The 11,372-nt window shown below is 34.7% G+C and overlaps 2 protein-coding genes across 16 annotated transcripts; one reads left to right on the top strand and one right to left on the bottom strand.

Moving 5' to 3' along the window:
* The first annotated feature begins 325 nt into the window (after positions 1-325).
* On the top strand, positions 326-2,611 carry LOC114176273 (COP9 signalosome complex subunit 8). Its single transcript, XM_028061256.1, has 6 exons — positions 326-448; positions 563-669; positions 752-831; positions 1,017-1,198; positions 1,862-1,969; positions 2,087-2,611. The coding sequence occupies exons 2-6, from the start codon at positions 586-588 to the stop codon at positions 2,224-2,226; spliced, it is 594 nt and encodes a 197-aa protein (XP_027917057.1). The 5' UTR covers positions 326-448; positions 563-585; the 3' UTR covers positions 2,227-2,611.
* Positions 2,612-5,357: 2,746 nt separating this feature from the next.
* Positions 5,358-10,747, bottom strand: LOC114178623 (mediator of RNA polymerase II transcription subunit 4-like). 15 transcript variants are annotated; one of them, XR_003603348.1, is made up of 6 exons: positions 10,598-10,747; positions 7,433-8,615; positions 7,105-7,224; positions 6,324-6,402; positions 5,873-6,013; positions 5,358-5,585 (listed from the first exon to the last, which is right to left on the bottom strand). XR_003603348.1 is itself a non-coding variant. In XM_028064633.1 (3 exons), the coding sequence occupies exon 2, from the start codon at positions 8,437-8,439 to the stop codon at positions 7,477-7,479; it is 963 nt and encodes a 320-aa protein (XP_027920434.1). In that variant the 5' UTR covers positions 8,440-8,615; positions 10,598-10,747; the 3' UTR covers positions 5,358-5,585; positions 7,433-7,476. The 15 variants fall into 15 exon arrangements, 1 of the variants encoding a protein (XP_027920434.1); XR_003603349.1 differs by having other exon boundaries at positions 5,682-6,013; positions 7,148-7,224; XR_003603347.1 differs by having other exon boundaries at positions 7,148-7,224.
* Positions 10,748-11,372: the final 625 nt, after the last annotated feature.

Raw genomic sequence — 11,372 nt, 5'->3', positions numbered from 1 at the left:
TTTTTGTTGTAGTGAGTGTATTTAATAAATATAACATACTTAATTCAAGTCAAATATTTGTTTTTATATATCTCATTTCTTGTAATAAATTACTGCAACAATAATTTTTAAATAGAATATAACTGCAAACGTAAATAAGGTCAGTAATTTTTCAAATAATATAAAGAATATAGAACGAGAGTAATAATTATATAGATGATTAATACTTTTTCTTACAATTATTCGGTAATGTTTGCCCAACTACGAGACCAGCAACGACCCAATATTTTTTTAATATTGGGCCTTATGGGCCTCACTTACAGGCACCCAATAGTTTTTGGCACTGTCACGGATAGAGATGTGAGTAAGAACGACGTCGTTACCGTAGACTATATATAGGTTTTGCCGGAGAAGCAGAAGGTGGTTTGAGCTTTTCAATCTTCACTTCATCTCATTGCATCGAATTGAGGTATGGCTCCGCTTATGCCGTGTTTGGCAGCGTAACAGAATTATTAACTGGCCATTTTATTTGAATTTCGATGTTGGCGTTTAGTTTGAGTTTTTTTGGGTTTTGGTGCTATAGGGATTTGATCGGAGAGGAGAGTGATGGATTTCTCTTCCGTGAGAGCTACGTTGGATTCGAAGTCGTACGACAAAGTTGCGGATGTATGCGATAACCTAATGCTTCAGGTAGCTGTCTATTTGATTCTTGTTCCTTTTCCCGTTTCATTAGGGTTTGTGGCTTATTTCAAATTCACGAATCCTCACTCAGGTTGCAGCTGATGGCATTGCTTACCAGGATGATTGGCCCTACGCCATTCACCTCCTCGCTCACTTTTATGTTCACGACATGTATCTATCTTTCAATTCTCTTCTTCTTGTTTTCGCGCTTTACATTATTGTATATCTCAATTAAATGATTATTACTTTACTTTACTCACATGTTGCTTCTGAAATAAATAATTCCTGTCTTGATTGATTCTGTTAATACGTTTGTTTGTGTAACTCAATTTGGAAGTAATGTTATGGTTTTGCAGCAACAGTGCGCGCTTTCTTTGGAAATCAATACCTTCGTCAATCAAAGAAAGCCAGCCTGAAGTCACCGCGGTTTGGAAAATTGGTCAGAAGCTCTGGTTACGTGACTATGCCGGAGTGCACGAGGCAATCCGTGGCTTTGATTGGAGTCAGGATGTCCAAGGCCTAGTTGCTGCATTTTCAGGCAAGACTTTGAAAGCCTGTTGTACGAGTCTACTCACTTTGTCACTTCGAATGTCTTCTAAACAATCCAACTGTATATATGTAAATTCTGTTGTGTTTCTGAGACAAAAGTTATCCTAATTCATAAAGAATGTTGTCCTCACTTTTATTATAACCCGTTTCATGTTACTTTTGCCGAATGTTAATTGTAGACTATGTGTTATACTTTTTGGTTCGGGAAATTGGTGAAGCGTCGATGTGAGGATCAATTAATTTGGTTTTTTCTGTAACAATATCCAGTGTTATTTTTGCTGCGATTGCCGTAATGGATGAAAGCAATGGCGCCTTAATATTAGTTTGGCGAGAACAAAATATATTATATTTTAAACCTCGAAAAATTAAAATATGTTTCGGTTGGACATTCCTTACCCCTACATATATTACATGAAAAGATGTCGATGGATTATGTAATTTCTCGGGCTAACATGTACTGAAGATAGATGATCTATGGATAATGCATAAAAGTAGTGAAGTAATCATGTACTGTGCTTATGTTTTGTTTGATTAAATATGATTCTTAGTTTTATATTTGCTTTCCAAATAGCTTGAGTTCACAACAAATTTTTGTGCACCTATATTTGGTGTTTGGTACGATAAAAATATTAACATCAATAAGCTTTTCCAGAACTTTACACAAAGGAGATGTTTCAGCTGCTTCTCTCTTCTTATTCAACAATAAGCATTAAAGACACTGCTTTATTTCTGGGAATGAATGAGGATGATGCTACAAATTGTAAGTAATTTTCACTATCCTAGAAGCTTATGAAATTGGATATTGCTTATATTTTGTACTTGGACTGTCTGCACTCTCTCTTTCTTATCAATATTGTCTGTTTGTTGTATAATTTAGATGTACTACAGCAAGGCTGGACTGTCGACCCTGCTTCTCAGATGCTTATTGTCAAGAAACAACCTGTTGTGACCGAGCAGAAACTTGATCATAGTAAATTGCAGCGATTGACAGAATATGTCTTCCATCTTGAGCATTGAAGCTTTTAGTTATGAAGAACTAGATGTTTCAATTTATATGAAATTCTTCTCAAATTGATCAATCAAACATTATATGTTCTTGAAAGTGGATGTATACTGTTGATAATTTTGTAGCCAACCTGTATGTGTTTGAACTTTAGCACCGATTGGTGAAATTCACGTCCCACTTGGTAGCTATTTGACAAGTCTCTTAGTATCTCTTATATGATAGTGGAATGGTTACAACTTTGCAAATTGGACTTGTTTTGGGAAGAAATGTCCGTCTGTATATTCTGAGTGTACAAAATATACAGTGTACTGAATATATACTGTATAATTTGTTAAGGTGTTGTTATTCATTTCTTGAATCTAGTTGTGTTTGGCTGGTACTTTGATTTTGAAGTTACTTTTTTTCTCTCGTGTATTTTTGGGGCTTATTTTCCCATATTCGATTGTTGATAAAATATCTGAGAAGTGGGGTGGGTGTGTTGCTTCAAAATTCGCCTGTGGTGTTAGCTCAAGGAAAAACTATTCTTGTCGTGGGTCTACCCCTGCACATCCTTCCCCCCACAAGGGGAAAGATGGGATGTGTTTTAAACTAAATCTGTGTTTAGGAATGAAGGTGGATGGTGGCAAGTTGTCTGAAGATGCTGATGCAAGACAGGATGGAAAGGAAAAGGAATCAGTTGTCCAGAGTGATTGAAACCTTTTCAATTCCCACCGAAGTGGATGGTCTAAAAGAGATGGCAATCAGAGAACTTCCAGCTGCTGTTCAGACATCCTTCAGACTGGGAAAAACAGTTTGACAGCTTATTCCATATATTGAAACGTTAGAATATGATATATATGGCCAAATAGCTCTACCAAATACGAAGGTTCCTGCATGCTTTTGTTCTTTTATTTTTAGTTTTCCCTAAGATTCTGTTAAGGCATACAAAGAGGCTTATAAGCTATATTATCTTAACAGGTGGCTATCCTGTCCATGCCGCAAAGTATTACACTTAACTGTACTGACGTGGTGTTTGGTGTTCTCTGTCATCCGATGAATGGTTCAATAAATCCACTGTCCTTGACTGTGCTGAGATCTTCTTTGATTGAACTGTTTCTCAAGCAATCCAACCTGACTTTGACACCATCAATATTTGGGAATGCATGGATATTTGAAATCTTGTAAGTTTCCTGGAGGATTAACTGCAATACCACCGCACTCTACTTTTGGCAGATGCCTGAGGTTCTGTTTAATTTTACCTTTAACAATTCAATACTGGAAAATTTTGATGACTTGAAGGATGAAGTGAGGTCTGGATTGCATCTAAACTCTGACGAGGTACAGCCCCCTAAACTGATTCCCTTGTTATTTTGGGGGTTTCAATTTTGATATATAAATGCCACTCGCTTCAAACTCTAGAGCTGTAGTACATTTCAGATTTCTCTCAGACCCGACTTGAATCTAATGACAAGAATATCGTTATCACTCTTTTTCACTTAATTGCAAGCTTGGTCCCTTACTGTGTTATATGGCTCCTTTTTTCCCTCAATACTTTTTTGCTTGAATTTAGTTTCCCAACTGTTCAATTGTTACAATCAAGTTCTTTTGTCAATAGAAACTTCTTCCATTAAAAATCCACCAATCAAAGCATCATTTTACCTAAAAATAGAAAATACCAATTTTCCGTCTCGTCAAAACCATTTTCTTACATCATGCAGAGTTTTAATTGAGTATGACTTGTGAACCATTTAAACTTCACAGTAAATTTTTCTAAACCCTCAACTATTTTAGTAGAAACTAAGATTTTGAAGGTTTTATTTAGAGAGAAATAGATGGAAGAACTTAATTGTGACATTAAGAAAAACGAAGGGACTAAATTTGAGCAAAAAATTCTTGAGGCCTATTCAAAAGTTTGTTATACTTTGTGGAGCTACTAATCTTTTTGGTGCCATGGTTACTCAGTATTTTTTTTACACACCACCACCTTGCATGCATGTCAATTACATTTAAAGAAATTGAAAGCAGAAGTAGTTTATATTACCTTTAAAATCATCAGTTCCTGTATCAGGTGCCTCGGATTTTTTTAAACATACTAAGTTAATTGAATTATGGTGTTCTCTTGATTTGCTGTATTTTCTTAGAACCTTATTTTTACTTCGCTGTATTGTTTTGATTAATTTGATAAAAAAAAATGTGAAAGCGAAGGACATGACATTTTGTTCAAATAAGGCTAACATTTGAAAGGCTATACAAAATCTTATAGTTGCATGTTGCATATGCTTGATTAAAGGTAAGACATTGCTAACAAGATTCAATAAAGTTTCAAGTGAAATCTTTTACTCAAATATAACATGTATAAAACATTTAAAAACCACTTTTACAACTTATAAAATTTAAAATCTTATTGTATTACTTGCATTTCACTCTACCTAATTTAATTTTATACAATGAAAATCTCATGCAAATAATGAAAACGAAAATAAAGATGAATTACAATCACTACTTGAACAAGATAGAGATGGAAAATATGAAAAATAAGAAATGTAAGCAAAAGGAGAGATAATAATGTTTTTGCTAGGAATCTATATATAATATGTCACTTAATTAGAAACCAATAACATTCAATTGAAATAGAAAAGTAAATTAAAAATAAAATAACGTTATATCATGAGTCTTAAAAAAATTTAAATAACACAATCAACTTTTACTTGGTCATGTTAATTAAATTACTGTAAGTAACCCACATATGCGCCATTACCGTCATGTAGAGGATCTAAGACTACGACCAAATTGAAACGTATTTTTCATTCACAAACTAACGTATTTTGTGTGCATGCAAAGAGAGAACTGATAGCACGTCACAATGACAAAATTGACTATTTATCCTAAATTTTAATGTTGAACTGCTCTTGATAAACTTTAAGTAAAAGTTAAAGAATGAGGCATAAATGAAATTTTTTTGTTCGCAACTTTTTCTTCGAATTTCATAAATGAGATTCCATCGTTTTAAATGCATATGTAAACGTAAGGTTGAAATCCAAATCATACAATGTCAACCTCCAAGGATTTGATTAGACAAAAATGCATCATAAAAATCCTTAACTCTACTTCTAAATTCCAATAATCCAAAAACGCTTTAAATATTCTCCTATATGCTCTTAAATAGACTTGAAGCCAATTTCCTAAAATTTCTCACTAACCACCTTCTCATTTACCTCAACAAGACTGCAAAGCACATTCTAGAGTACTCACGAGAAAAATAAATAAATAAATAAATAAATATTAATCATTATCTTCAACAACAACAGATTTAATACAAACATGGGACATAAAATTGAGATTAAAGAACTACCCATATAGTTTCATGATATATCTGATCCATGTGAGATACCTGAAAACAAAAAACAAATACAAGAATGTCAGCATGGAAATCAAGAGATACCAGAAAAAAAAAATATAAGAAATGAAGATGGAAAAGAAAACCAACTGCCCACAATGCGGCCTTATCACTATGCCCCAGACATATAACTGCTTTATTATTTCATAAATACAGAGGAATTCACAATCTGAAATCAGGCTTCCCCTTGATTTTAGCAACAAAAAAGGGTAGTTTTACGAGGGAGAGAGAACTGGAGGTAAGCAACTGAGACAAACTGTTTGTAGTCTTGTAGAAATTACCACAAGGAATGGGGCAGTTAGAGTTACTGTCAGTTTTTGTGAAGAACCATATATTGTAACACAAAGCAAGAGATTCCTTCCCTACAAGCCTTGTTCCCCTTTCCTCTCATTTCCGTAGCCATGAAACAATCACCACGAAGCCTTCCCCACAAAAAGAATAGAGCCGAAACATTATAAACGTCACAGACTGATAAACTTAAAATCTCAACTATAAAAGACTTGTAATAAAGCAACTAGCATGTTAACTCACCACCACTAAGCACTAGTAAAGCAAGAAGAAAAATAAATGCTTGGTTAACTTCAATTTCAATTTCAATGGCAGTGTCTCAACAATAATATGAAGAATATCCTAATTGACAGTGCTTGGTAAACATCATTCAAACAAAATGATGCAAATTAGACCGTTGTGCAAGGAAAAACAAGATCCTAAATGATTGATACTGAGACTCACTCTAGAGTACGTTAATTCTGAATGATGAGACAGCAAACTCACTTATTGCCACTTATAGTTAAGCATCGAGCATATCAACCTGTAACAGTCACGGATTAAGCCTCTAGAAAATATATCCAAAACGAACTAAAGGTAGAAGCAGATCCCATAGTATCTTATAACATCTATCACTCCTTCCAAACCAGTAAGGAAGAACATCAAAATAGGAAAATCAAAATCAACGAGAACTAAAACAGTCCACAGAGCAGAAGACACAATCAAAATCATCAAACCCAGGACCAAAAGTAAGAAAGCGATGAGAAAGTTAATGAGTATTTTGAAATGAGAGAACTGAATGCCATTGGGTGTGAACATGGGTGAGTAGGCAAAATTCATCGAGTGCTGCATTCTCAAAGGGTGGAAGAGTGAGAAAGATCGTTTTGAAATGACTGATGAGCATCTATGATATATCCACAAGAGAGAAATGGTTACTATTCACAACTCAATATAATTGTATGACTAGTATAGATGAAGGAGTAATGGTTAACTGAGGAATCAGCTAGTAAAAGGCGGCAAAATTCTAGAGATTGAATTTTCTTTATTTATTATAGTTAGTTTTTCTAGAAAAAGTATTTTTTTGACACAAAAAGATGTTCACTCGGTGCCGCATCACAATTTGGTACAAAAATGTCTTAAAGAGCAATTCATTTGTCGTGGTAAAAATGTAAATTATTAAAACAAGATACATATTAGGCTGATATAAAATGTACATTCTTTTTCATAGTACTATATAGCAGCTTACATTACTGTATATTGAACACCTTTGTAGCTTGTAAAACACAAACCTCCACTAGTATAGGTGCAGTGCTTATTGAAATCTTGGTGGTTACTGCGCACTGATATGGTTTGTGCTCTCTAGAGCCTAAAGCAGAAACACTAAGCATTCAGCAGAGGATTATATTAAGTACACAAAATACCAAAAGGAACAATAAGGAGATAAAATGTTCTTATTAATTCTCAACCCATCAATCCTGAAAACATCATATTAAAACCAATTCTTGAGAAACAACTGACAGAACATATATATAAGATTTGGGAGTGACACAACAGTCAGGTGCAAAGTCGCTTACCTGTACAGTTATCAATTTGTGATTGAGCAGTTTAAACAAACTTGTCAATCTTCATCATCAGAGCTGACATCATCGCTACTATAGTCACTAGTGTCACTTCCTCCAAGGTCCAAATTAACTGGCTGCACTTGAATAACTTCTGGTTGTTTGGGCTGAGGAATGTGAGGTTGCATTTGTTGCTCTGCAAATCTCGGTATTTGAAGAGAGTCCATGGGAGGCAATGGCACAGGATCCCCTGGTTTCCACCCAGGCGGGGGCAGTGGCAAATCAATAGGCAACTGGACAGGCATCCCCGGCTTCCAACCAGGTGGCACTGGAGGCAGCATTCCTTGAAATGCAGACAAATTCGGAACTGTATTAGTACCCATCTGTGATGGAGGCTCAACAATAGCTTCAACAATTTTATCCTTGGACTCGACTTTAGGCAATCCAACATCAAGGTCGGCAAAATTATACAACTGAGAAGCTCTCATTTGCTCTTCTTGCGGTGCAGGTGGCAATGCACCACGAAGAGGAGCTTGGCCGGCTCCAAATTCCGGAGGTGCAAAGGTGGTGTAGCTTATCTTGTGGGCATACGATAATATATCTGACAGCTTCAACTGAGAAGAGACAGTTGATGAAGTCATGGAATCATCATCTCCAGATTTCGATCGCTTGGAGCGGCGATAATCAGAGTAATCATCGACAAGAATGTCTAGGCAGCATTCTGCATCTTTGAGTTTGTTGGAAAATGCAAGTATCATTGAATCTTGGGAACAAATTTCACCGTCCATCTTCTGCTTGGCATCTTGAAGGTCAAGAATCTCTTGGAGTTCGGCAACAGCTTCAAATATTTGGGTTTGGAGAACAGTAAAGAGGGAAATTATTTCTTTTACAGTGGCTGGAGAAGCGTCAAGCGGGGTAGATGAATGAGACAAGAGGAAAGTTGGAAGGGATCCACGGAAGGCAGTGACCCAAAGAGACCGGTTAGGGGAAACTTCAAAGAGCTTGGAAGTTAAGGAAGCCATTTGGAGAAGAAGTGCTTGGGCTCTGGGAAGGGGTGGGAGGAGTGATAGAAGAGCAGAAGAAGGGGTTGAAGAGTTGCGGTCTTGGGATTGCTGGGTCTGTGTTGGAGGGAGCTTTGCTGGGTCTGTGTTGGAGGGAGCTTTGCTGGGTCTGACATACCATCATCTGCTGCCATATCCTGCTCAATGTTGAATAAAACAATATGAGAAAACTATAACAAAGTTGGTTGTGATAATATGAAAATACATAACAAACAATTGTAACTATAAATATATGGCAAAATTCAATCAAAGAGAAATCATGAAGATATAAGGCATCATTAACTGGGATTCAATTGTAAGAACCAATTTCATAACTGCAATATAAGGATGAAGCTATGTGCGCAGATGCCAAGTATTGAAGTAAACCTAAAATGAAAGCACAATTCACAAGAAAATCGCTAACCTTTTAATCTTATATTTATGAAGCTTATAGACACGGCTCCTCAATACTGTGTCTCTGAGCCCAACACATATATGACACTTGTAGGACACATGTCAGGCACCTTGTTAAATTGTCAATTTTAAAAAACGTTTTTTTGCAGCTCCAACATTCCTGAAGCATGCTCCAACACCATTATAACACAACGTTAATGAGGGCAGACACAATGATCTCTTTAAGTTGGAAAGTAAGAAACTTATTGTGGAAGTTTCTATTTCTCCTTTAAACAAACAAACTGTCTATTTCACATTTTACAAAGAAACTTTAGAAGAGATAAATTTTTCAATGACGATGATCAACAAAGGGAAGAAATGTCTTAAATCAATTAGATCCTCTTTTCATATTTTGAATTCGAGAAGGATGCATTGATGTTCGTGTGTGTCCGTGCTTCATACTCACAAAGTTTGCCCCGTCCCAACACATGCATCATAAATATTAAATACACACAAGAAATTATGCAGCAGTGTTATCACTGGTGGAATAAAGAAAATGAAGGAAAGCTAATAATCTGCTATATGATATACCAGATAGTACTGTGCGCAAATAGCAGATACTACATGGTGGCATATATCATTATTATGCATAAAAAAATAAGTTGTATGCAAAAGAATTTAAAATAAAATGCATAAAAACTGACATAATATTAACTCAATAGCTCAATTATCCAGAGACTTGCTATAGATGACAAGAGAAGCAGAACACATGACAAAACCATGACAACCATAGCAACCGCAATTGTGGACAAGCCCACAATCATGGATCCAAGAAATTCTACTACGTAAAAGCGTCATATCAGCTACACACAAATACAAACATTGTGTCGTTTACAAACAATAATTCGTACATAACATATATTTTGGGGTCCTGAGGCCTTTTGAAGCCAGAAATACGAAGCTTATAACATCCACCTATTCTAACAAGGAATAAGTACAGCACTGATATTAGACAAATAGCACGGCAGAGTTCATGTTTCCCAGATTTCAAATCTCATGCAATGACCAGGACATCTAATCAAAAACCTAATACAGAATTGATTCAAACCATACTGAGCCATTATCCTGCAGGGACTATTGGAAAGCCAACTACCTACTCTATAAAAACACATACCCATAAAGTTTAACAAAGTACAGTCACTGTTTGAAACTGGGCTCGACGCAAAGGAAACTTAATTCAAATAGGTAACCGCAGTATACCTTCAAAAATTGAAAATAGATAAATAAGCAACCGAGAAAAACAGCTAATTGTTGTATATGCTATAATTCTTCGGACTTTGCTTTCTGCAAGAGTTATTCTTAATTGTTATTATTATCTTTGTAGATAAAAAAAAAAAAAAGCCCTCATGCTTAAATCTATTGCACCTACCAGTTAAAGATCGAAGCAATGCGTCAAACGGTTATCCCGACAAACAGAACTAAAACAAACCTAAACAGTATCAACTGAGATTCCCCAATTTCCTTTTTTCTTGAACACTTTAAAGTGATATAAATAAGAGAAGAAGGGGGAATCGAAATTGAAGCGAAAGTTGAATAGGAAAAGGTGAAACCGAAAACCCACCAAAAGGAGAAAAGGGAAAAAGAATTGGAGAGTATGGATACGGAACAAAGGAAGAGAGAAAAACAGAAAAAAAAAAAATGAAGATGAATCTAGTGAGAGATAACAACCATCAGACAGAGAGAAAACCTGGTAAGACGAAAAGCGTGTTAAAGGAAGAAGAAGATGATGACGACGATGAAGGTGTTAGGGCTCTGTGTTGCTATCTTTCTTTCTGTTCGTTGGGAAGAAGAAGATAGAGTGCTTCTTCATGCAACTCCAAAATTTCTTCTATGACTCTAAAAAACTTTTAAATTTAAAAGATATGCTTTGAGCATTTAAGTAAATTTAATCACATCACATTCCCAAATTATGTTTAGACGTGAATTTTTAGAAGTATATATTATTTAAAGGCGATCGTGAGTTAAAATATATTATTGAAAGTTAATTTTTAAAAATTAAAATATATTATTGAAAGTTGATTTTTGAAAATTAAAATATATTATGAAAAGTCGATTTTTATAAATTAAAATATATAACTAAAATTCAACTTTTAAAAGTTAAAATATATTATAAAAATCAATTTTTGGAAGTCAAAATATATTATCGAAATTCGAATTTTAGAAGTGAAAATATATAATCAAAATCGATTTCCGAAAGTCAAAACATACTACCAGAAATCGACTTTCGAAAACCAAAGTCAATTTTCGGAAGTCAAAACATATTACTAAAAGTATATATATATATATATATATATATATATATATATATATATATATATATATATATATATATATTTCTCCATTCTTTTTTAATTTTTTGGTTAAAATATTCCGTTGGTCCTCGTTTTAGTTCAGAAATTTCAAATTGGTCCTCGTATTTTAATTGGTCTCAATTTCGTCCTCGTTTTTGTAATTGAGTATTA

The sequence above is a fragment of the Vigna unguiculata genome, chromosome 3 (assembly GCF_004118075.2).
Source record: "Vigna unguiculata cultivar IT97K-499-35 chromosome 3, ASM411807v1, whole genome shotgun sequence".
Taxonomy (NCBI): Eukaryota; Viridiplantae; Streptophyta; class Magnoliopsida; order Fabales; family Fabaceae; genus Vigna; species Vigna unguiculata.
Note: the sequence above shows the minus strand (reverse complement) of the source record. Positions and strands in the feature narration are given on the sequence as shown.

What these genes read in the sequence shown, in the direction of transcription:
- LOC114176273 (XM_028061256.1), top strand. Translation starts at nt 586, where the DNA reads ATGGATTTCTCTTCCGTGAGAGCTACGTTGGATTCGAAGTCGTACGAC. An exon ending in GCGATAACCTAATGCTTCAG is followed by an intron (nt 670 to 751) that starts GTAGCTGTCTAT and finishes ATCCTCACTCAG; the next exon opens with GTTGCAGCTGATGGCATTGC. An exon ending in CCTAGTTGCTGCATTTTCAG is followed by an intron (nt 1,199 to 1,861) that starts GCAAGACTTTGA and finishes AAGCTTTTCCAG; the next exon opens with AACTTTACACAAAGGAGATG.
- LOC114178623 (XM_028064633.1), bottom strand. Translation starts at nt 8,439, where the DNA reads ATGGCTTCCTTAACTTCCAAGCTCTTTGAAGTTTCCCCTAACCGGTCT.